This window comes from Phyllopteryx taeniolatus, chromosome 19, assembly GCF_024500385.1.
Source record: "Phyllopteryx taeniolatus isolate TA_2022b chromosome 19, UOR_Ptae_1.2, whole genome shotgun sequence".
Taxonomy (NCBI): domain Eukaryota; kingdom Metazoa; phylum Chordata; class Actinopteri; order Syngnathiformes; family Syngnathidae; genus Phyllopteryx; species Phyllopteryx taeniolatus.
Genome location: NC_084520.1, coordinates 10,516,462 through 10,542,214, shown reverse-complemented (window position 1 = coordinate 10,542,214; position 25,753 = coordinate 10,516,462). Strand labels below are relative to the sequence as shown.

The 25,753-nt window shown below is 42.1% G+C and overlaps 2 protein-coding genes and 1 pseudogene across 4 annotated transcripts; 2 read left to right on the top strand and 1 right to left on the bottom strand.

Moving 5' to 3' along the window:
- Positions 1-33: 33 nt before the first annotated feature.
- LOC133469835 (U5 spliceosomal RNA) lies at positions 34-154 on the top strand (annotated as a pseudogene).
- Positions 155-3,333: 3,179 nt separating this feature from the next.
- Positions 3,334-17,101, top strand: trim8b (tripartite motif containing 8b). Of its 2 annotated transcripts, none has more exons than XM_061755984.1 (6): positions 3,334-3,473; positions 4,514-5,274; positions 11,424-11,519; positions 13,468-13,733; positions 13,812-13,927; positions 15,145-17,101. In XM_061755984.1, the coding sequence occupies exons 2-6, from the start codon at positions 4,669-4,671 to the stop codon at positions 15,795-15,797; spliced, it is 1,737 nt and encodes a 578-aa protein (XP_061611968.1). In that variant the 5' UTR covers positions 3,334-3,473; positions 4,514-4,668; the 3' UTR covers positions 15,798-17,101. The 2 variants fall into 2 exon arrangements, 1 of the variants encoding a protein (XP_061611968.1); XR_009785637.1 differs by having other exon boundaries at positions 3,346-5,274; positions 15,145-16,495; positions 16,587-17,101.
- Positions 17,102-19,775: 2,674 nt separating this feature from the next.
- Positions 19,776-25,667, bottom strand: arl3b (ADP ribosylation factor like GTPase 3b). Of its 2 annotated transcripts, none has more exons than XM_061755515.1 (6): positions 25,516-25,667; positions 22,839-22,982; positions 22,510-22,626; positions 22,376-22,426; positions 21,686-21,871; positions 19,776-20,450 (listed from the first exon to the last, which is right to left on the bottom strand). In XM_061755515.1, the coding sequence occupies exons 1-6, from the start codon at positions 25,549-25,551 to the stop codon at positions 20,403-20,405; spliced, it is 582 nt and encodes a 193-aa protein (XP_061611499.1). In that variant the 5' UTR covers positions 25,552-25,667; the 3' UTR covers positions 19,776-20,402. The 2 variants fall into 2 exon arrangements, with proteins under 2 accessions (XP_061611499.1, XP_061611500.1); XM_061755516.1 differs by lacking the exon at positions 25,516-25,667 and adding an exon at positions 24,959-25,117.
- Between the last annotated feature and the right edge of the window lie 86 nt (positions 25,668-25,753).

Here is a 25,753-nt window from a genome sequence, read left to right as displayed (position 1 = left end):
AAACTCGCACCGTTAATTAACATCGTAGCGCCCACAATGGGATCACCGCGCTGATAGCAGAAACAGCATAAATCTTTCGCCTTTTACTAAAGATTTTCGTGGGGAGAGACAAATAGAGTTTCTATGAATTTTTGATATCTTGCGAAAGCGAGCATTCTTTTTTTGGTGAATATAAACGAAATAGCTTGCACAATGACGATTTAGTCAAATTTCTCTACGTGTGACAGTCTTTGAATTTTGTACATGTATATTAAAAATGTGTTTTCATCAAAACAATTAACTATAATTAAATTAATGCCAATTAACATAATACAGAATGAGAAAGAATATCACCAAAATAAAACAAAGAAATGACATATACCTTTTAACACCTTTTATTTTATTATAACTGGTAGATTAATATGACTAATTTTAAATAATACAATTTAAAAATAAGAATGAATTAAATTTGTGACTAAAATAGACCATTTTACAAATATATGTAACGTTTTATTTACTTAAATGATTGGTTGATAAATTTTAATTACGTTATGAACTAATCCAAAAATAGAATTAACTATATTACCAAAATTAACTAATTTACATATATTGCATACACGTTTTGAAATATATTTTATTGAATAATTGATGACTTATAATTAGATTAATAGATTTTAAAAATGAGAATGCCATTTTTGATATCGAAAAAAAATGCCGTTATTTATATATATATATTTTTTTTTTTTTTTTTTTTTTTTTACCGCATCTTTGAATGAGCTGGTCCATTCGTTTTCAAAAATTAAAATGTGGCCCTTGAGCTAAAAGCTTCTTTTTCGTTTTTGTTTTCGGTAAACAAAGTTGTTCACCTTCACCGTCAAAAGGTTTTTTTGTCGCTCCCTGCAGGCTAAATGCAGTACAGCCCACGAAACTGCAACCATACATTTCAGTTCACTGTACAACGCTCATTCGCCACTGTGAGTCGTTCAAAAGCTGACGAAGTGCAGGAATTCTGAACGTGACCCCAAGTTAATTGAAGAGTTTAAATAAACACAGAGTTAAATGTACTTTGTTGGTGGTTTCTTGGCTAAATAATGTCAGTAACCTTTGTCACAGGTATTGTACATAATTAACAGACAAAATATTTCACAGCCTGTACTCTTTTAGCATCACTTACATAAAGGAGTTGAATTAATAGTTCAAATTTTACCATTTTTAAAAATGTGTTTAAGTGTCTTGACTTTTACTAAGGTACAGAGTCAGTACTTTCGCCACCTCTGCACCACACAAACAGTGGTTGGGAATTATTGCTCTAAGGTGCTCATTTGATTAAAAAAAAAAAAAAAAAAGTTTCTAGAAGACATCTTGCACGTTTACAGAGGTTCTTTGTTAGAGACACAATTCGGAACTTTCCCATATGTAAACAGCAAAACAAAGGCGTTCAATGGCTGACAATACACATAATGAGGCCTCTGATAAGAAGCTGTGAAACACAATCAGGCAAGTTAGTTTCCTGCAGCACGCACACACACACACGTCTGTTGCATGGTGCATCACGTGATGACCTTAAAGTCCATCCGGACGTAGGTGGAAGCTGGGGAGGAAGGAAGGAAGGAAGGCGGGGGTAGCTGCATCGGTCTGGAGAGAACCGCAGTCGCATGCACAGCTGCTCGCCTTCAAAATGAAGCCAAATCACGCGTGAAGTCAGAAAATCACACGAGTCTTCTGTTTAGGGCGCAGCAAAAGGACTTAGTGTGCTTTGAGTTAGTATGACGATAACCATAGAACCTCTGCTAATGCTAACTAATGTAAATAGCATGTAGCTGATAGCATCGTGGCTAAAGACTCTTTACACTTGTGTGACAGCTAAGCATGTTAAAATGTTACTGACAATTTTACAGCGCATATGCCAACTTGAATAGCATGTAGCTGACGGCATTGTTGCTAATGGATAGCACGCAAATGCCCAGAGAACCTTGGCGCATTTTCTACCATGTCTGTCAGGTGTCTTCAAAGAGTGAGTACTTTTACTTTATTTTAGCTTTATTATACAGCGTTATAACTTATTTTTACATTTGTATGACAGCAATTAACGTTAAAATGTTACTTAAAACAGGAGGTGGATGGACTTGTTATTTCATTGAATATATGCTAACTTGAATAGCATGCATTATGGCTAATGGCTAGCACGCTAATGACCAGAGAAGCTTTGGGCATTTTTACTTTGTCAGGTTTCTTCAAAGTATTTATTTTATTTTTATTTTTCAGTAGTTAACTTTTATACACTAGTATAACAGCAAGTGGAAGGACTTTTTACTGCACTGATGTAAATAGCACGTAAGTGATAGCATCGGGGCTAACGATTAGCATGGTTTAAAAGGCCGACAACCCAGCGACCATTATAATGGTCTGCGTGGCCACATACTGATTTTCCTCGGTGTGTCATCAACCTCCATTGTTTACTCGAGTCTATCAATAGCACGCTGCTGAGCCGCACTGTCCTCAGTATTGCTTGACAATGCTTTATTTTGAAACGCTGTCTACACGCGACTCAAAATACTTCCAACAGAGTCACATAATGTACCAAGGGGAACATATTATGTATTTGTTCCACAATTTGAAACAGTTCCCAGGTGTCTAATAACATGTCGTGTGGCATGCAAAATAAGGATAAAAAAATATAGACGTACTTTTGCAGCATATTTCTTGCCATGGTATCAAGAGGCGGATGTCTCTTGCAGTGAGGCAAACCCCGTGCTTGTTTTATTTATTTATTTATTTATTTATTTTTTATTTTTACAGTCATACAGTAACTTGAAACTTAAAGGAATTGCACGAATGTGACTTACTCCCTGCCACCTCTGCTTGATAGTTAGGTTCAAAGGAAAATAAATACACGAGTAGCTGAGTTATTTTACTTTGTGATTTGATTATACCTTTGTTTAATTTTGAAAAGCAGGAAGTGGCCGGTTCCGCCGCTGGCCTGCGTTGACGCTAACCGAAGGAAGCGTCCGGCTCGTCCGCATTCCTCCTCTGTCGACAGCCTGGCTGGAGCAGAGTGAGACACAGGGGAAAAAAGGAGGCCATTAAAGAAGAAGAGGAAGACGTCAAGTAATCGTTTTTGTCTCCAGCAGCACCAACGCTAACTGGATGTTTATAAATCAAGAGTAGACGACTCTTACATCGGACCGGGTGACCAAATATGCCCCGTGACTAAATAACAAGCACGTCAGGAGGACTGTGGACTTTGGACCTGAAGAGAAGAGCGACGTCAAACATCAACAACAACAAAAACGGCCGTTTTTTTGGTTCTGTCTCGTTGTTAATGTCGAGTAAAAAGACGAGAAGCTTCGGCGAAACGACCTCCAACCTTTTCCACCGTGGATATCCTGCGTGTGTGTTTTTTTTTTAATAACAAGATGGCTGATGACAGCAGCTAGCCCGTATAACAAGGACAGCAGAGCGACGTCCCCTTTTAATGTCCTCCTATTTTTATAGTAAGCTTGGAATAGTTACAAATATATATTCAAGAAAATAATGTATTTGTTGTATTCAAGCAACGGCGGCGTTTGTGACGAAAGTGCGGTTTAAAATGTGTACCTGTGCTGCGAAAATGGTGAGGTGAGTCGCTTTGCTTCCCCCCCACGATTTTCGTCGAGATAAGTCGATTAAATATGTTGTTGGTCGACGGCGGGGGCGAGAGCATACAAATAAGCAGGACACCGAAGTAAAATTAAAAACAGAATATTATTCTATGTGGGTGGGGGGAGCTTATTCGATCAATGGGTGTTAAAGCGAGCAACATTCCTACGGATCCTTAAAGCTAAATAAAAGCTCTTTTGTTCAGCAGCTTTGATTGGAGCCCTTAAAAAAAAGCTACAACTATGCAGTAAAACCGCATCCAAAGCGACGGCCCGGCTATGATTTTATGATTTCTCCATCTAATAAGATTAGCAGACCCTTTTGTTATCGAGTGGAAAGTGCCAGAGAGAGCCGCGGCCTTGTATGTGTGTGAGTGTGTGGATTATTATTCATCTCATGGAAATGGCGTGTTCCCGTCAAAACGAAACGGAGGCGTTATTAATCCGAGCCTTTTGTGGGCCTGCGGTGCGTTCATGGCCCCTGTGCGCTTAACAGAATCGGGCCGAGCCGAGCCGAACCTCCTGTGCTTCTCTGTTTGGGCTTTTGGGGACAAAACGGTGACTGTTATAGGTTTAGAGTCAGGTTTAAATAAAAAGTAGTAGTGTGTTAATCAGGGTGTGGGCGCAGGTTAATGACTCAAAAACCCCTGGCAGCTGTCAGTGCACGTGCAGGGGGTCCTGTGCACATTTGCATATTGGGCTGCCCCTGGTTTAGTTATCTGTGCCTTGTTTGGATTCCAAGGTTTTACCTGCAGGTTGCTGCTTCCTGTAGGCCACACACATACACACACGCCCTGTGTGTGCGTGTGTGTGTCACAGTTTACAGTAATCTTCTAACGTCAGCCTCACTCTGTGTTTGTTTGTGTGTGTGTGTGTGTGTGTTCTCCTCTGGTCAGTTTTCCGGAACTCACCACAGCAATAACTTAACAAGTCAGGGTGTCAGCGCAGAGATAAACGCACACTTTCAGGACCGTGTCAGGTTATTTTTTTTCTGGGAAGGGTAGGGTCGAATTTCCTGAGAACACACGGTGAAGCCCAGAGGCATCGTCGTATGCCTGCCTGCGGCGTCATGGCTTCCGACATGGCCGAGACGTGGAAGAACTGCTTCGAGGAGGAGCTCATCTGCCCCATCTGCCTGCACGTCTTCTCCGAGCCCATCCAGCTGCCCTGCAAGCACAATTTCTGCCGGGCGTGCATCAGCGAGGCCTGGGCCAAGGACTCCACGCTGGCCCGCTGCCCTGAGTGCAACCATGCGTACAGCCAGAAGCCCAGCCTGGAGAAGAACCACAAGCTGTCCAACATTGTAGAGAAGTACAACGCCCTCAGCGTGGAGAAGGTGTCGCTGCCGCCACCACAGTGCATCCTGTGCCGGCGCGGTCCCCCGTTGCCCGCCGTCAAGGTGTGCCTGCGTTGTAACGCACCGTGCTGCCAGTCGCATGTGCAAACCCACCTGCAGCAGCCGTGCTCGGCACTCGGGCACCTGCTGGTGGAGGCCGAGGCGGTCAAAGCGTGGACGTGTCCGCAACACGACGAGTACCGCCTATACCACTGCGAAGCCGAGAAGACGGCGGTGTGCCAATACTGTTGCTTCGCACGCTGCCACCCCAGCCACGGGCACGCCGTCGCCGACGTGGAGCTGCGCCGTAATGACATCAGAGTAAGACACACCCACTCACAACAGACTCTTCTTTCTAAACTGCTCTTGGGTGGCTTTCTGTCTCATGGGCCTGGCAGTGGTTCTCAAACATTTTCGGTTCATGTCTAATAGAAAAGTATTGCTTTGCCACCCGCTTGTTGCATCTTGGTGCCAAGGAACTATGTTGAACTGAGTCGAGGAGCTTCCTTTAGGCAGGCCTTCACCTTGTTCAGTATAAAAGTAGGCTATTTGCCTGCAGAGAGAGCAGGGATAGGTCACCACACTTACATGTACACTAATCAAACTTGTATACTGCAAGATTTTAAAAAATGCATGTTGTATCTATATTGGTTTTTACCAGTCTTTTCATAAACCACATAAAAAACATGCAGACGGGAAATAAAAATATATTTAAAAAAATACAGTAGTGCTTTGCCATTATCTTGTGGCATCTGTGGCAGTAGCCTTTTTATTATAACTGGCAATATCGCAGCACGCAACGATGCCACCTACATCAACAACATGAAAAACACAAAAGTTTCAAAAAACCCATGTCATTCTTACCAGTGATACTGATTATTAAATCTATTAATGTGTGCAGATCACTGCAGACGTGTTTTTCTAGTCAAACCCGCCCGAGCCTGCTTGTTGGCCCTGTGAGGTGAATTTGAAGTCTGATTGGTTAAAGAAACAGCAGCCAATTGCAATGCTGTGAAATGAAGTGATTAGACTATTGAGAATACGTTCATTAATACAATTTCATGGTATTCACTGAAAATTTATGTCAAGGAAGTATGTTATACATCTCGACTGAGAAACAAGCTTTGTATGTCGGGGAGGAGCTAAATCAAGCTTGGATTGTTAGCGGCAGGAGTTATGAGAGAAGTACACAGGCCAAATCAAATAATCTGTAAATCACTTATTTTTAAGGCTAATGCTGAGGAATTAATTTACAATGATATTAAAGTGTGAGATCCCAAAACATTTTCACTATTTCAAACTCAACATACAGTATTATACATTAAAAATAAATTGTTTACAGATTATTTTATTTCGAAAACATTGAGCTACAGTGTGAAGTTGAGCTACCACCATAGTTGGACTTTTCATGTTAATTGACGTCTTGCTTGTTCCGATTTACATGCACTGGGGGGATTACCTTTGACAAGTACCATTGGTGAATTCTTTAACTTCTCCGTGCAGAATCAAAATGGCAGCATCTTGCCATTTGTAACAACCAGGAAGCAGCCAGCTAAGCTGACAAACAGAAACAAAGAACAGCACTTTTGTTCTGCCGTGGTGATTAGTGCGATCATTTTTCGACAGCTGTCCTTGTCCTTACATGCACTGATGGTAATTGCCTCCGCCAAGCACTGTTCGTTAGTAAAGTGGATTACGCCTAAACTACACGACCAACTGAACAATGGGTCAAAGAAAAACCCGTTAAAATTTGGTGCAAGTTTGCTAGCTAGCTAACAGGTGGATAAAGAACCACCAAATCAACACTTTTGTAAGATTTCAGCCTTGGCGATTGTTGCAATTATGTAGTCAAACCATATCTGCCTCCACAACATTAGGTGACGCTTAAGGACAAAGACCCTCCGCTAGACCTGTCATGATAATTAGTATTTTGACTTATCGTTAGATAAATAAAATGGACACGATACTGGACTCGATAAATTGTCATTGTTCTGGTGAGCCAGCGCGCGGATCACACATTAAGCGAAAACAGAGTTGGACGGCTGTGTCATTAGCCGCTAGTGGGCTCATGGAATGCTGGCGGACCAGTACACTTTTGACGGTGTGGCTGCGTCCAATACTCCGCAACCTTGCTCCATGAGAAGCAGGTAGATTCACACAGCAGAGACTCATAAGGGAAAGTTTACTTTTTATTATGCTCGCGAGCCTGTAAGCTAACAAGCTAGCCCGCAAGCTAACAAGCGAGCCCACAAGGTAACGAGCTAGCGATTTAAGGCGCTAAACAGCTCGCTCCACCACGGCGACATCCTTTAAAACATCAGTGCTTTGCTCTGAGTTGTGGTGTGTTAGTCCCCAATCAACACACACGGGAAAGTTAACTGTTTATTATGTTCGCTAGCCTGCGAGCTAAGGAGCTCAATAGGTGGCTCCACCACGGCGAATTATTTTAAAATGTCAGCGCCTCTCTCCGAGTTGTTGTGTGTCAGTCACCAATTAACACAAACACGGAAAAGTCAACTGTTTATTAAGCATAACCTCAGTGGCACACTTTATTTAGCAAGTAGTTGACTACAGAGAACATCAATATATATTTGATTGACAGGTGAAGGTCTCGTCTTCAGTGGACCACCCACAGTCTTGCAGCTCTAGGACGGGCCTTATTGTTCATGATTTCAGAGGCTTTAAAAAACATTTATCATGATAGTTTTTGGGAAAATATACCATCATAATAAAAATTTTATCGTGACAGGCCTACCCTCCGCACATAGCAAACAGTTTTTAATAGTAGGCGCTGTCCTAAAAATGTTCATAATTGCCTATAACTAAATCGCTTACAGATGATTTGATTTAGAAAAAAAAGTCGGATGACAAAAAGCGTATGTTGCTGCTTTGCAACCTGTAAAATTACCAATTACTACTTTCCTCTCAGGCATTTTATTACGTTTTTGACTCAGTGATGCATACTGTACACTAATTTTTTAAATACATATATCACAAAATCTTTTGTTGGGCACTTACTGGACCTTACAATGAACAGTCAGCCGTTACCTACTTTTCTGTGCATCATCTTGAGAATTTTATCACCCTGTTATCTCCGGCGTCAACCCCACGAGGAGCATCCAGCACCTGCCAATCGGACCTCTACTGAAATCTTCCAACCTGCTGCTGGGTGCTGTACTGATAATTAACGGAGATCCAATATGTTAACCCCTACTGGTGGACATTTTGATAAAATTTCCTGAATCGTTGGCAGAATTCTCAATTTGCAAACTGGCAAGGGGTCACTGTATTTTAAATTATAGTAGCTTCAGATATCTCGTAGTAGCCGAGCGTTTTTTGTAGCAATGTGTTGTGTGCCATCGCATTACCCAATTACTCATCTATTGACTCACGTTTGCCATGGAAGCAGTTGTTGGACAGGTTGAGGAGCGCAATCAAGTTTGTCTGTGATCAATAAGTGTTTTTTTGCACTGCATTGCAAAAACACACACACATACGAAAGCTATCACTGTACATTTTGTGTAGTCGCCAAACAACAACAAGCACATTTAAATCCAGGCCTTGAAATGGTCACATTTCAGTTTCTCAAAGGCTAGAATATAAATCCAGCTCCCTGCAGTCGTCGTCCTCCTCATCTGTCGGAATGCCACACAATGCAGTGATGGGTGGGGGGCTGCGGGTAGCGCGGACAATGAGGGTCCCTCATTGTGGAGGAGGAGGGGTGGGCTTATCTCCCCGGTACAGGTGCATCCTCGCCCGGGGACCGCCAGTGAGGGATTACAGTGATTCGTCACTCGATTGTGTGGATATTTTTTTCTTAAATTTTTAAATGACATCTCGCTTTTCTGTCGTTTTGAACCCCCCCTTTACACGCACACACACACATACACATTTCTCAAAGGGTTGTATGTGTGTGTCGGGGTGGGGGGGGCAGATTAGTCATAGGGGGAAACGTGAGGCGTCCACGACTGACTCATGACACCAGCTTTTTGTGTCAACACTGTCAAGCTGCCTCGTACTTCCTGTTGCTGTGACTCAGCAGGAGGGGTGTCGTGGGTGATTGGGAGGGAGGGAGGGGGGGGGCAGGAGGTTATGGTCAGGAACGTGGTTGCCCATTTGAACTCTAAAGCTATGCCCCAACCCCCAAAAAAATTATTTTCCATCTTTTTCCTACATTATTAATGGTCTGGATGGTCTTAATTATAACCCTCTGAATTATTTAAGCAGCACGGTGGTGACTGGTTAGCACATCGGCCTCACAGTTCTGAGGACAGGTGTTCAAATCCCGGCTCTGCCTGTGTGGGTTTTCTCCGGGTGCTCCGGTTTCCTCCCCCCACATCCCAAATAAAACATGCGTGGTAGGGTGATTGAAGACTCTAAATTGCCCATATGTGTGAATGTGAGTGTGAATGGTTGTTTGTTTCTATGTTTCCTGTGATTGGCAGGCAACCAGTTCAGAGTGTACCCAGCCACTCGCCCGAAGATGGCTGGGATAGGCTCCAGCACGTCCGCGACCCTACTGAGGATAAGCTTTACAGAAAATGGATGGATGGATGAATGAATTATTTATTAAGAGTATTTACACCGCATTAGCGTTCTGCATTCATATATGTAGTTATGTGAGTGTATTTAACATATATTTACATATTCACCAAATCTGCCATGAATCGATTTGCCAGCCGGGTAAGATGAATAACCGTTGATTCAAACCGTATCAGCCATCTTTAATATGATTTCAACTCCTTGCTCCGCCATCCCCCTCCCCTCCACTTCCATTAGCCCCACGTCAAATTCACCTCACTGCACCTCCAGGCGTGGCCAGACCTTGCCCGGGGCCCCTTGCTCCTGATGGAAAAGACACTTTGCTGAAATGACAGCTAAAGAGGGGCCCTCCCAACCCCCCCTTGACCCCCACCACCCGATCCCACCATCCACTGCCCTATGTATCCATAGCTGCAACCTTCCTCTGCTAAGCTGCTTCTCCTTCGACCCTGCTGTTTTTTTCTGCTCACAGCCCGACTCAATCAATCAGCACAACCAGGTCACAGTCCTGCATGTAACATGGCAACCATGTGTGCGCGTGCGTGTGCGCATGTAATATCTAGGCCAGTGGTTTCCAGCCAGGGAACTGATGATAAAATCAGCTGTTTGCTCAGAGTGAGGGGCTAATGTTTACTGGGGTGCTTTTCTAGTCACGTTGGAGTCTTACAATCTCGACCTCCACACGTTGAAATTTATTGTTGTTAGCATGCTACGCACCGAGGTAGTGAAACAAGGACAAAGATGGGCCAAGTGAACACAGAGCCAGGTCTGCGCGATGACATTAGCATTTAGCTGGAAGCGCTAATGTGGCTGGAGGGGGGTGTTCACTCGAATCTGGATCATGTTAATGCCGCCGCAATATCTCGTCTTGTTTCTGTTCAGCCAGCACGTGTCTGTTTATATTCCACATTTAATAATGAATTTTATTCACAAATAGTGTGGGACCTTCTACAGCCAGACAGATTAATTAGTGGGTCATTTATAGGGTTTCACCGATAAATCGACATTGGTCACTATTCAACCGATTCATTAACATTTTTGTGGTGCGGAGATTCATAGGGCTGGGTGATATGGTCTTAAAATAAAAAAGAAATACATTTCCAATTTTAGAATCTAATGAGATTTTTCTCCCTTCGCATCTAGAAAAAGCAAATGACAATATTCAAAAGTTTTGGTTAGTCCCTCCCCTTGTATTTGAGTTATCTCTCCTGAAAAAGCTTTGAAACATTTTTTCCCAACACGTTTTTACAAGCGTATACGTCCAGAAATAATAATAAATTCCATTTTCAAAAAAAGCATATCACTCCCCGTACTATTCATGAGTTAGATGTAATTCTAATTGGAATTAAAGACATAAATATGTCAAAATTAGTACCCAGTGTTCATTATAATTAATGTTAAACTGTGTTGCTGTGTAATAATTATGTATTTTTTATTTTTTTTTGCCAGTTATTCATGATCGCCTCCACCTTGCACAATAGAAAAACAGAACAACTAGTAATCACATAACCAAAAAAATCTACAACACACTCGGTCACGTTCATGATTACCACTACTGCTCCTCTCGCCAGTTGTTCACGATAACCGCCGCCTTGCACAACAGAAATAAACAACAACAGCTCGAAATGAAAAGCATTCCATCATCGTAGCCTCGCATTATCACGATCATTATAAAAACACAGCACATGTTGTAGCTGGCCACTAAAGCAGGGAGAGCTTTTCTTGCCTGCTTATGTTGGTTCATTTATCAACTCAAACCCCCAACACACACAGTTATGCAAACACAAAATAGCTGCTGGTTGCCATGACAGCACGCCCCTCCCCTCCTGCGGGGATTGTGCGTGTTGGATGGGGACATGGTGGGAGGGGGAATATTGCAGCCTTTAAAGACCTTCTTTCTTCTTTTTTCGTCTTCTGTCACCTTGCAGCAAAGCCTACTGAGACAGCAGGAGCGCGTGGAGGAGCGCGTGCAAGAGATCGAGGAGCAGCTATGCAAGCTCGACTCAGACAAGTGTGTGGTAGAGGTATGTTTGCACATGCATACATTGCATCCGGAAAGTATTCACAGCACTTCACTTTTCAACATTTTATATTACATAAAATGACATTTTGAAAAAAAAAACATTACAAATTTATTAAAAACTATGAAGTCACATGTACATATAAGTATTCACAGCCTTTGCCTTAAAGCTGAAAATTGAGCTCAGGTGTATCCTGTTTCCAAAGCTCATCCTTCAGATGTTTCCGCAGTTCATTTGGAGTCCACCTTTGGTTAAGTCAGTTTATTGGACATGATTTGGAAACCCGCACACCTGTCTATATTAGGCCTGGGGAAAAAATGTTGACTACTCTGTTAAGTCGACTACAAAAATTAGCCAACCCCAAATGTTTGCCTCAAAACTCCGTCGCAACCATGTTTGCGCCACTGTGCATGTTTTCCACACGGACATTACTTGCATACGCACGCACGTCCACTGACCTCTCCAACATGGCCACCTCGTAGGGACGTCGGTTAGCCGGGCTGCTACTTCGTGCTTCAAACCAAAAAGGATGAAAATGAAGTGGCGTGCAATTAGCTTTTCTTTAAAAAATAAGGACATTTCTTAGTGGCCCCTAAGCTTTTGAATAGGAGTCTATATAAACAGAGTGTCTGGAAAGTCACTTTGCACTTATATTTTAAAGAGTAGACGTTTCAGTATAGAATACAGGAGGTACTTGGGCTCGACGCGCCTTATAAATCCCCTTTCAGTATTTGTATTGACAGTAACGAATGACTAGGGAATCAGAATCGAATCATTACTCCTTTTACTATTCCGAAATAATAGTTCAACAAATGAAAAACCCGCCGGAGCATTTTGGCTGATGGGTTTTAGCTGCCCTGTCTCCCTACTCTATGTAGCTTGCTGGCTAGCAAGCCGGCTCTCGCCATCTTTCACGCTGTGCTGGATAAACCTTGTTAAATTCAATCTGCTGGGGTTGCTGGCTTCCTTTTAGGCGCTCGAGCCCATGAATATCCGAGTTGCTAGGCTATGGGAAGCCTTCTTCAGCGGAGAGCTCGTTTTTTTTTTTTTTTTTTTTTTCCTCTTCTTTTAAACAAACTTCATGGAGATCTCTGTGAACCTACAATGCGTACATGCGCAGAAGCAATGCAAACCATGTCAAAATGGCAGCGCCCGTGTTGTTGTTTTTTTTTTTATTAAATGCGTTTGGCAACAGTTGTAGCTTTCGTCAGAATAAACTAAGTAGTATTTTGTTCTTTGATTGGTTGTGATCCAAATGTGAAAATTAAGATTTGGAATGTATTTGTTTTTGTTTTGTTTCATTCAGGAGTAAAATCATCTTACTACTGACTTGGTCAATTTGATATGTTTTGACAGCTCGATACTATTGGTCAGTGGGTAGCTTGTTCTCTTTGATGATGCCATGTTAATGGATTTTTTCTTTCCCTGAAAAGTGAGTTATAGAGAGAGATGCGAGGATTTTGCCCGATACCACTGTGTTCTATATTGAAACATGTCTGTAATAGAGACATATAGACATGTTTCAATATAGAATATAGGAGGCACTTATGCATTCGATATTGAAACATGTCTGTTATGAAAATAAGTGCACACTGACTTTCCAAACACCCTGTACAAGTGTGCGTCTTCATGAAAAACACGTAATTGTCAGGGTCACCCCAAACGTATGGTAGTATGTGTACATTTGATTCCTTCATTTAAAAAATAAAAATTGTAATACGTTTGCTAAAATTTCACAAACGTTTTACATCTTGTCATTGTGGAGTGTTGTGTGTAATATTTTGAGGGAAAAATGTATGTTTCATTTTGTAATAAGCCTGTAACATAACAAAATGTGGGAAAAGTGAAGCACTGCGAATACTGTACTTTCTGGATGTACTGTTAATTGCACAATTCAGCCTCCATTTTGTGACCTAAACACGTTGATCTTTCCCTCCTCCTCCGTCGCAAGGACCGTGTGCTGGAGCTGAAGGAGGATGTGCGCTTGCAGTACCAGCGCATGCACCAGCTCCTGGAGGAGGACCTGGGCCGGACACTTGAGGCATTAGAGCGGGCCCAGGCGCGCTTCTGCCAGGAGAACGCCGCTCAAGTCCTGGCACTGGGTGAGCAGCGGCACGAGGCACACAAGTTGCTGAGCGCCATCAACACGGCGTTCGGCAAGGCGGAGGAGCTGGGCTTCATGAAGAATACCAAGCCTGTCAAAATCCTCACCGACAGGTACACGGGCAGGTCCTTCTCATCCGTGACGCAGTCTTATTGCCTGGCCTTGGGGTCTAATCCTGGAATGTTTGTTAGGTCTCAGGCATGCGTGGGAAGTACTCTTCCCCCCTACAAGGTTGGCAATCTGAACGCCAAGCTTTTCCTCTCGGAGATCTCCAGGCGGGAGAAGAGCTTGAAGAAAACGCTGGAAGGTACAAAGTCAGATTATTTTGAAAGCCTCCACCAAGGAACGTCTTCACTGGTGTAGCTTAGTACAGTACCCCCGCTATTAGTAGGGGACTCAGCCCGAGCACGAATAGCGAAATGAAAAGAGTAATTAACACTCCCCCCTCAAGAAAAATGTTTAGAACTGACCACATTATTAGTTTAAAACATGGAAATATAACACAAACTATGATCCCAAAATGCTATCATTTCAAACTCGTAATACAAAAATGTAAGCAGTATTGATATTGCGAGTCACCATACATAGTACATACGTACAAACCTTCTCAATATACATTAATGAAGCAGCGTATCGTTAACCAAAAGAGAATAACTACGTACCGGGAAAACAGCTAGTATTGTCACATAAATCACTCACTCTGCCCTCACTAGCACAATCAATACGTTTAAGTTGGCCAACCCAGCGGTGCCTCAGGTTTCTGCGACATGAACGTGGACGAGTGTGTGACCCCTTTCAGGACTGCGATAGAGCCTAATTCAAAAAGGGCTTGCTCGGTTTACAATGGAGTGCTTGTCCTACGCTGGCAACGTAACATTAAATTTTACACAAGTCGGAACCTGTGCCAACGAAGGTCATAATTACAATCCATATTTGTAGGGAAATCACCTCTAGGCCATAATTATAACACAATCAAATGAAAAACTTTAAGAAGGATAGTACCTAAGTGTGCCTTTTGTGCAACATGACAACGTATCATTCCGCTGTGCAAACTCAAAATGTAATGTATGTCGGTATCTGCGTAAAGCGAATAAAAAAAATCAAAACATACATACACATTCATTTAAATTAACCAATTTTGATGACAACAATCTTGATAATGTCAATGTTTGGCAGGCCGGAATGAAAACTGGAGCTGGCCTTATGTGGCCCCGACCGAGTCCATGCTTTGCCCACCCCATATGAAGGAATAACACGCTTACATTAACTTTGGCTGAATAAAAACTATTCTAAATCACTCGCTCTTGCCTTGAGCTCCTTGTAGCCCCGCTCAATAGCACAATGAATGTTGAAGTGAGTGATGTGTGAGTTTAACCTGTTCAGGCACCAGATATTATTTGGTCAGATTTGAATGAGTTGCTTGAATTAAGGAACTGAATAGTTAAGAGAACGTAGACATTTCATGTAAATGCAAAATATAAAAAAAGTGTTGTCTGTGTTAACACGTGCCTTGTCTCTCCTCAGCTCCGCTCACCCCTCCCTCCACCTTCCTGCAGTCCGTCCCGGCCTTCCCGAGCGGCCAGACCTTGGGTGCGGAGAAACGGAAGCATTCCGCTGCCTTCCCGGAAGGAAACTCCGGCAAGAATGGCGCGGCCAGTTTCAAAGACGCCTCTTCTTCCTCTTCTTCTTCGAGCAAGCAACCCTACCTGGGCTCCACCTCCTCTTCCTCCGGGGAGGGTCAGTCCAGCAATCAGCCGTGCGGCCTGCCTCACATCGTCGACGGCGCAAACCACCATTCCGGCGGCGTCTTCGGCTCCTCGCACTTCCCTCCCGGCAGCGGGGGCGGCAGCACCGGGGCCTCCTCGCACTCCTCACAGCAGGCGGTGCTGCCGCAGTACGGCGGGCGCAAGATCCTGGTGTGCACCATGGATAACTGCTACTGTTCCGGGGTTCCGTCTGTGTCGGGCCACCGCGGCCACCCGCCGTACCCGCGGTCTGGCTCCTTCCCCTGGGTCAGTGCGCAGGACTACCCACCGCCACCCGGCCTGACCTCCGGGGGTCCGTCCATGCAGGGCCTGGCGGTGCGCGACTGGATCGACGCCTCGCAGTCGCACAGACACGCCGACTTCTACGGGCTGTACGGGCAGCCCTCTGCAAAGCACTACGTCACCAGTTAACACACACACACACACACACACACAAGTATACAGACTACACACATACACACACACTGCCAAACATGTAATCCCATGCTATTCGCAAGTCATTGAAGCCTCCCTAATTGCCGATATTAATAGTGAAACTGGACATATACCACAAACTAAAGACAAACATTTTAAACACATCTTACATTATACTTAGAAATAAATGGATTACAGATGATGGGAAAAAAACAAACACTGGACTTGCACGTGGCGAAGACTCTGTAACAACCCAGGCTAAACTTAGCTCCTCCCCAACATACAAGAGCACAAAAATTGCAAATTGGTAAATTCCTTAATTGTGAACCATGAATATGCAGGGGATTACAGTACACTGCTTTAAAGCCGTTATAGCCTACACACATTTAAACTACACACACACCTCTAGAATACTATGTATACACATTCGGGGGCAGGGTCGATCTTTTTATTTTTACTTTATTTTCGGTCAGTGTTGTAAAATGTACGTTTAACAAAATGAAAACAACCATAAAATACATCATATAGAAATCCGAGTGGTTATTTTAAGTGACTCGGAAGGAGGGAGGGAGGGTGGAAGCAGAAGGGAAGTTGTATTTTTATTTATACAGCGAGAGATGCAAATGAACTTTTAATGGGTGGAACTAAAAACTGGAAGAAGACCTGCAAGTGGTCCCCGTTTAGTGTCTGCAGAGGTCAGTTGCCTTACGTCGTCATCACAAAATCTTCTATTTTTTTTTTTCACCCTCCTTCCCCTCTGTCGTTGCACTTGTTACTGTTTCCCAGGCTCTTCCACCGTACACCCACAATGCACTTCGAGGACGCTTTTCCTCCCCCACACACCCTCAACTTCACAGGAAATTTCTCTTTTTACAAGCAACTCCGGCGGAGTAGAAGAGGGTCCGACGACGCAGTTTAACGAACTTCCTTCAGGGCTACGATGTCACTTCCTCGCAATGAGCACACACTCACACGTCCGCGTGCGCGATAGCTCTAGGCTTCCTGTTTGCAGCTGTAAGCGTGCAAAGGAAGAGATTTTTTAAAGCACTCAGAAGAAGAGACAATGTATGCAGTTAAAAAAAAAAAAAAAAAAAAAAGTGTACGATCTACATTTTTTTCTAAAAAAACGAGAATGGACTGGTCATCCTTCTTGCGTAGAAGCCATTTACGACCCTCGACTTTAAGAAAAAGGACTAAAAACAACAACTTGAAAGTATCTTTTTTGTAAATATTTTGTGAAATGGAAAAATGACACGACGTGATTTGGAGGAGAATTCCAAATAAAGAGGAATTTAAAACTTTCCTGTCTGGGTGGTTTGATTTTTCTACAAAATGAATGAAATCGCAAGCATATTTGTAAGTATTGGTAAAAGTTTTTTTTTTTTTTACATTATGAAAAAAAAAAAGTAATAGGAGAATAGAGTAGAACTTTTTTTTTCCAAAAAAGTAGAACAGTATGACAGATTTACAAGAAAAATAAGACTTGTGTGTTCCATTTTATTCAATTTTTTTTTTTTTTTTTACCTTGTTCTCCTTAAGACTTAATTTTCATATTGCAACTTTCTGTCTTGGAAAATAGTAATGAGAAATGTAAATATATATATATATATTTTGTGTTTCACCTTTTTTTAACACCAATACTGTACTTATAACTTGACATTTTTATTTATTTATTTATTTTTATCTTGTGGACAAAAAAGGTTTTTTTCCTCTTGGAACTTTTTGCCTAAAAAAATGAATATATATATATATATATATATACACTATTTTTACTTGTGTATAATTTTAATATTGTGACTATCTTGGAAAAAAATACTTCACTCAAAGTGGACTTTTTTTTCTTGAACAAATATGACCATCTTTTTTTTATGAAAAAAATCTGACTTTATTATTAGAAGTAATATAAATTTTTCATTGTGGGCCATATACTTTGTGATAATTTGTAGTCTGCATATAAGTATAAAGCAACTGCTCCCCCGACAGATATTGCTCTCACATTTAAAGGGAGACGTGATGGAAAATTGACTTAATATTTGTATACAAATAGTTGGGCCTATGGAGTGCCTGCTGAACCATCAAGACTGAATTTAAACAACCATATCAGTCTATTTCTGCAAATGTGTCTGTGAGCTTTTCTGTTACTTCCGCCCAGCTGTGACCAAATAGTGAATTTTCCACCAATCACATGATCAGCAAATCCGGTTGAAGTTTGAGCATGAAGAACCACCAAAATGCAAAATATGTCTCCTTCAAGGTCCATAATCTAAAATGATTTCGGAGAGTTGAAGAGATTTGGCAACATGACATGCGCAACATTCCTCTTTTCTGACCCCACCCACACCTACGTGCCCCTTCCAGAGGCCTTTCACGTGAGGGAACCTCAGCAGAGCACACTTGAAACAATGCTTACGGTATTTTTTTTTTTCATGATCCATCTCCCTTTCTACAGTCTACGAGCACACACACACACACAAAACACTCCCTTTTTCCAGCCTCCTGACATTCCCCCACACAAGTGCACACAGCTGTCGTGCAGCTGTCAGATGCAATAGATAGAGGGGAGATAGGGTCGCCCACGTATCAAATACGCACATATCAATAAAGACATTTGTGTACTGTGCATATACGAGTAGTCAAATTGGGGACATGGAATTGTGAACTTTGAAAACTTTCTTAAATTATTCGAAGTGAATGTGATGAAATGTTTCCGTTTTATGATATAGGTGGGCTTTTTGGCTCAAGGGCCAAAACGGTTCAAATGTGGATGTAAAAAGTTTATTTTAATAATAACAATTTATTCGAATTTTCCAAATTTATTTCTAATTAATTTCATTATATCCGAGTTGAAATGTGTATGGAAAAGTTTTAAGAAACAAAATAATTATCATAATTAGATTTTAGTATTTGTAATTAGTTGTGAGATCTCGACCAAATAATGCATTCAATAAAAACTGTTAAATGTATATGCAAAACAGTATTTTTTTAACTAATAATTTATGATTTTTAAATTGTATTATTTATAAAGTATAATTAACAATTTTTAAATGAAACGCCTAATTAAGTGTATTTTCCTAATAAAATAAATTATCATTTTAAATATTATGATTCATCTAATTTAAATTAATCAACCATTTAATAAAATGAAATAGAAAATTAACTATTTTATAATTAAAAATAACCACTCTTAGCAAATTGTATTTAATTAAAATTAATCTATCAAATATTTAAGAAAATACATTTTAAAATGTGATGTATTTGTAAAATGGTTTAATAAAAATAAGTCATTTTGAAATTATTTCAATCAAGCAATACAAATGTTAGAACAATGTCAAATTGTTTTATATTTTAGAATTTACAATTAACCATTTGTTGTACTAATAAAATGTTACACTCATTTTACAAAAAAAATAAATTAATCCATCAATTACTTGACAAAATAAAAAATAAATATATGTATAATTATAATTTACTATGAATTCATTCTTATTTTAATAGTAAAATATTTATTTTGTAGTCCAACTAAACATTTACTAAATACAAAATATCAAATGTATTATGTCAAATGTTACTAATAAAACCACTTATTTTTTAAATATTATTTCAACTAACCATTTTCATGTAATAAACATTTTAAATATGTACATTTTTTAAATTGTGTGCATATGACGAGGATGAGACAAAAGGATGTTTTTGACAGAAGATGAGCCCTTGAAACCCCTGAGAATCTTTTTCAACACCAGCATTTGTCTTTGTTTTCCTGACATACTGTATGACCTGAATTGTGGACCAAAGCACCACGAGTTTTCTGATCCATTTGTATTTTTGTCCAGTTGAGCTCACACAGGCACGCACGCACGCACACACAAACACAAACACAAACACAAACACAAACAGACTTACTGTCGAGGCCTCTCCACTGCCACCGACAGCTGCTGACCACACTTCCATTCATGTAAGGCAAGTATGAAGATTCAGTTCCATTTCTTTCTTATTTTATTCACATTCAGTACCTTCACTTCTGCACAGATCACATTCGAGAATATCAAAAGGAAACTAGCTCGAAAGGGTGTCGCAGAAGTGGGACAAAAAAATCTGCTGGTACGAGGACTACAAAATAGAGCACATGAGGGGGTCTCACGCTATTTACAGTGGATTTAAAAAGTCCTCTATCTCATTTTGTTTTATACATAACGTACAGTATCATTCTTTAGTGGGTTTGGGGGTGGTGAAAGCGCACTACTTCCCTCTGCCATAAATAAAACACAAAAAATAGAAAACCTCACATCAAAACAGAGCCATGAAAGCGCATGGAATGATTACTAAAGAGAAAAAAGTAAGAATGACACACTTTGACCTGATGATGAGTGGGGAATTCATAAAAATTCCTCTCGAAAGACAGCAGCTCAATGGGAATGTTAGTTGTTAAAGTGTGACGGATGGATTACGAAAAGTCGGAGAAGTAGGCATGCAGCAGTCAGGTTCAAAACTCCACGCTGGATGAGTTGTGCGTGTGTGTACATTCACAGGTGGAGCCCGTAGTGTTTAAGAGTCAGGAGGTGTGGTCGCATGTCATCCTGAGGAGAAGACCACTGAGAAGCGAAGCTACTTCTTCTTGGAGTTGACGCTCTTGCACACCCAGTTCATGCCCTCCTGCAGCACGGGGAGCAATCACGGTGAGATTGATAAAGAGAAAATAGCAAAACAATTCCATAGGCTGTCGGACAACATATTGAAAGAAAAACAATAACAGTACAAATATCATCTTGGTGCTATTGGTGACAAAACAAAAAGCCATTAGTATTGGTGTGATATCTGACTTTTTTTTTTTTTTTTAAATACAAATATAGAGGCATCTCTTGTAACATATCTGTATCAGTACAGGCGGCACGATGGCCGACTGGTTAGAGCGTCAGCCTCACAGTTCTGAGGACCCGGGTTCAATCCCCGGCCCCGCCTGTGTGGAGTTTGCATGTTCTCCCCGTGCCTGCGTGGGTTTTCTCCGGGCACTCCGGTTTCCTCCCACATCCCAAAAACATGCATTAATTGAAGACTCTAAATTGCCCATAGGTGTGACTGTGAGTGCGAATGGTTGTTTGTTTGTTTGTGCCCTGCGATTGGCTGGCAACCAGTTCAGGGTGTACCCCGCCTCCTGCCCGATGATAGCTGGGATAGGCTCCAGCACGCCCGCGACCCTAGTGAGGAGAAGCGGCTCAGAAAATGGATGGATGTATCAGTACACCAAAATTAGGATTTCTTTTTTTAACAAACATAATACATAGAGATAGACCTTTTTTGTTTTTCAGGGCCGATACAGAATATTAGTAGTCAAGGAGGCCGACAACCCATATTTGGAGCCGATATTCATTTGCTGTAAAAGTGCCTTTAAGCATACGTTTATTAAACAGCTTTTCAGATTTGCAACGTGTTAACGTTTTTTTGTTATTTTAAAAAAAATATTTGACAATAGACGTCCTTGTTTTAAAATTCTAAGAAAAAGTGAAAAAAAATTGATCTCTTATCAGCCGTCGGATTTAAAAAAAAAAAAAAAAAAAAGCTAGATGCCGATATGCGTCAAAATGCCGAATATTGCTGCCAATAATTGGCCCGGACGATAATTGGTCTAAACCTAATAAATATGAAATATAATTAATTTATATAATACACACATTTGGCAGAGTAGACTGTGCCTTTGTTTTCTTCTGTGCCCCACTTAAATTAATTTCAGGATGGTGTATTTGAAGGTGCATTGACATTTGGCGTTTATTCCTAATTTTATTTAAAAAATAAATACACTACTTTTCTACATTTTCACACAATCTTCTGGTGCAGACCGTCTTTTCATTTTTTTTAATAGAATATGCGGCGGGCCCCTAACTATGCCGTACCTGGATGCCTTCGCCGGTGAGGGCGGAGCACGACTGGATTTGCCAGATGCGGTCGCGGATGGTGTGCAGGTTGAGGCCCTCGGCGATCTCGGAGGCCGGCGCCGCCGTCAGCAGGTCCTGCTTGTTGGCGAAGATGAGCACGGGCACGCCGCTCAGCTTCTCCTCGTCCAGCAGCTCAGCCAGCTCCTGAAAAGACACAAACAAAATAAATGTTTAAAAAGTTTGTTTTTTAAAAAAAGCAACGCAGCATGTGAATCAGTCGACAAAATGGCTCCCGAAATGAACATTGTCATCAATCAGGTACACTCACTTGTTAAAACAACTGAATGTCTGCTGTTTTTTATCATCACCATTATTTTTTCAGTAACTGAATTTTTGTTGTTGTTGTTGTTGATAATGCAACGGAAACCTGCTTTTTGTTCCAGTACTATTTAAAAATGCTGTTGATGCCAGAGCAGAAACAAGCATTAAAAAAGCAATTGAATTTTATTTTATTTTGTTGTTGTTGTTGATGCTGCATAGGAAACACTAATTTTTGTACAGTAAATTAGCTACAGATATTGGCTTTATATTTTCTTGTGTAAACCACTTGTGTGGCTCAACATAGGCATGTTTTAAAACATGTAGCGTGTTAGTGAAGAGTGAAAGTTGTTCCAAAAGTCACAAAAACACTCAAGACTGGTTACATACCTGACCCGTCTCCTCAAATCTCTTCCTGTCAGCGCTGTCGATGACATAAATCTGCAAACGAGCAAACAAATGACGAGTTAAGATGTGAACTGGGACGCAGTTCCACGACGTGTCCTTTGAAATTTCGAGCGTACGAGCACGTCAGTGTTTTCAAAGTAGTTCCTCCAGTATGGCCTGATCTTCCTCTGGCCGCCGATGTCCCAAACGTTGAGCTTGAAACCTTGCGACTGAACGCTCTTGATGTTGAAGCCCTGGAGGAAGGAGGAGAGCATTCGATTTTGTGAATTTTCACACTGGTAAATATCGTTTATTCTTTTAACCATGGATGTCTCATTCTTTAGGGGGGGGGGGAGATTAAACAAGCGCTACATCTTCTCTTTTTGACTTTACAGAAATGTAATGTAAGCATGCATTTTTCAAGGCAAGGGCATTCGCTTGAGACGTAGTAATGTTAGTGGCTGACCTGGGTGGGGGTGATGTGGCTGATGTCTTCAGAGGCCAGCTGCTTGAGCAGGGTGGTCTTTCCGCCGTTGTCCAGCCCCAGCAGCAGTATCCTCACCTCCTGGTCCGGTGTGCTCTTCAGCTTGCGCAGGATTGACAGCAATCCCTGCACACAAACACGTCATTATTCTACATATTTCCATCTTTTTATAGAGCTTATCCCAGCGGATTTGGGCGAGACGCGAGTACACCCCGGACTAGTTGCCTGTCAATTGCAGGGCACATACTGACAAACAACCACTCACATTCACACCTATAGACAACTTAGAGTATTCAAACTTCTTTAGCAATTGACTTAAAACTAAGAATTATTTTATAATTGTGACCTTTTGCCAATTTCTGCCAATTTCGCACATCTCTGTTGTGACAATATCACAGTATTCATTGCTGTTGCTTCATCACACAGCATTATATTTTGCATATCTGTTGTGGGTCGGTATTACCACACCACTGGTCACTTTAAAGTGCTTGAGGACTCTCGGCACCCTTTGCAGTTTGCACAATTGTTGTTGTACCACAATTAGCGCACTACTGGTCACTTCAAATTATTGACTCCCTCCCTGCTTCCTTTGCACAATCGTCATTGTACCAGGATTGCCACATTACTCGTACCCTTACATTGCTCAATGACTCTCTGTTTGTATCTGTATCTGTTTGTGTCCTAAATGTATTTTTGTCATAGTTGCTTGTTTGCTGTAGCACTACAGTGGCTCCAACTACCGGAGACAAATTCCTTGTGTGATGATTCTCATTCAAACCCTGAGTCAGATGTGCCAACAGCTCGTCCACCGTGTCCCCCGTTGTCGTCATTATTCAGGAGGAAATAATAAAAAAGGGAGATACGTTTTTATTGGACAGCAACGATATCTAAATAAGGCGGCACGGTGGCCGACTGGTTAGAGCGTCAGCCTCACAGTTCTGAGGACCCGGGTTCAATCCCCGGCCCCGCCTGTGTGGAGTTTGCATGTTCTCCCCGTGCCTGCGTGGGTTTTCTCCGGGCACTCCGGTTTCCTCCCACATCCCAAAAACATGCATTCATTGGAGACTTTAAATTGCCCGTAGGCATGACTGTGAGTGTGAATGGTTGTTTATTCCTATGTGCCCTGCGATTGGCTGGCAACCAGTTCAGGGTGTACCCCGCCTCCTGCCCGATGATAGCTGGGATAGGCTCCAGCACCCCCGCGACCCTAGTGAGGAGAAGCGGCTCAGAAAATGGATGGATGGATGGATATCTAAATAAAACATGTAAAAGCAGTTTCTTTGCTTGCATCTGGTACTGTGACAATAAAGTGATGGACATATCAAATTTCCATCTGACTGGATTTTTATGCTAAAATTATGATAGAAAAAGTGTATTTTTGGAGTCAGGTCTTTCATGCTGCACGCGGGGGCCGGAGTCGAGATTCGAACCCCGAACCTCAGAACTGCGAGGCAGGCGTGCAAATCACTAGTTCAAAGTGTTATGACATCTGCCATCCATCCATCCCGTTTCTGAGCCGCTTCTCCTCACTCGGGTCGCGGGCGTGCTGGAGCCTATCCCAGCTATCATCGGGCAGGATTGGTTGCCAGCCAATCACAGGGCACATACAAACAAACAACCATTCGCACTCACATTCACACCTACGGGCAAGTGAGAGTTGGGATGTGGGAGGAAACCGGAGTGCCCGGAGAAAACCCACGCAGGCACGGGGAGAACATGCAAACTCCACACAGGCGGGGCCGGGGATTGAACCCCGGTCCTCACCTCACCGTGCCGCCGTTATGACATCTTCTAAACAGTAATTCGGCCCAACAATCTATGACGTTCTTGGCCTATTGGGCTAAACTAGTGTCCTGCTGCGTTTTCACCGGCTGGCGGTGGGCCCAGATAACGCTAACCGAGGCACGGGAGATGCTAAAAGTGGCTAATTTGCTAATCTCCCCCATGACAACTGAAGCTAACGCAACATGGCGGCTTTTCACGCTTAACTACCCCCGCGAACAACATTAGCAACTTGGCATCCCCGTCTGTGTAACAACGAGCACATTTCGACCCGTTTTCGCCTGGTTAAAGGTCATTACGAGCGAATTAGGGACACTCACCATCTTGTTGTCTTGTGTCGCGGAGGGTTACTAAGGACGATGACGTCACGCACACAGGCATGCCAACGAGTGGGTTACTTTTTGAGCCGCAACGTGCTTGATAAGCACTTTCTTAATACTATCCCCACGCTATAAATATATATATATATCCCAAGAGCGCCAACCTAAAAATAGATTAAACGAACTACTGTTTGCAAAATTCAATCAGTTGTGCTCACTCGCATCCACAAGTGGGCGACATTTAGCTAAGCTAAAGTCGCTTGAGACCAACCGTAAAGTAAGATACTGCGTTGTCTATTTTGGCCAATTGTTTTGGACTTACATGTACGCAGATACACTAATTCGTTTTATTTCGTCGACGATATGGGACCGAAGTGTGAAATTACGTCGATAGGTGGTTTACGAGATAGATAGAAAGCTGTAGCACCGGGCTAGTATTTTACATTTACGGTCTTTACGACCCACGAACGCGAGCTGCCATACCACGTCAGGCCGAAGGTGGCGACAACGAGGCGTTTTCCCTATGTTGAAACCAACCAGTAAGACAATGCACCCACCTTGTTGTGGCTAAATTTGTCTTGTTCGTCTCGCATCAAGACATACTGTAGTGTTCTGAAAGTGACACGGATACACTGCTGTTTATTTTTTGTTTCATTTCAACTGTTCGATATGTCACTGTCGGCCGTAACCTACGACAACAACAATTACTCGACTCGCATGCGAGCGCGAGGCACACATACTCATTTTCGGGTTTTCCACCAACCACAGCTCACTCTCGCACTCATCAGTCTCGCG

What these genes read in the sequence shown, in the direction of transcription:
- trim8b (XM_061755984.1), top strand. Translation starts at nt 4,669, where the DNA reads ATGCCTGCCTGCGGCGTCATGGCTTCCGACATGGCCGAGACGTGGAAG. An exon ending in TGCGCCGTAATGACATCAGA is followed by an intron (nt 5,275 to 11,423) that starts GTAAGACACACC and finishes GTCACCTTGCAG; the next exon opens with CAAAGCCTACTGAGACAGCA. An exon ending in CAGACAAGTGTGTGGTAGAG is followed by an intron (nt 11,520 to 13,467) that starts GTATGTTTGCAC and finishes CTCCGTCGCAAG; the next exon opens with GACCGTGTGCTGGAGCTGAA.
- arl3b (XM_061755515.1), bottom strand. Translation starts at nt 25,551, where the DNA reads ATGCGAGACGAACAAGACAAATTTAGCCACAACAAG. An exon ending in ACAAATTTAGCCACAACAAG is followed by an intron (nt 22,983 to 25,515) that starts GTGGGTGCATTG and finishes GTTTGTGTGCAG; the next exon opens with GGATTGCTGTCAATCCTGCG. An exon ending in TTGAAAACACTGACGTGCTC is followed by an intron (nt 22,427 to 22,509) that starts GTACGCTCGAAA and finishes GCTCGTTTGCAG; the next exon opens with ATTTATGTCATCGACAGCGC.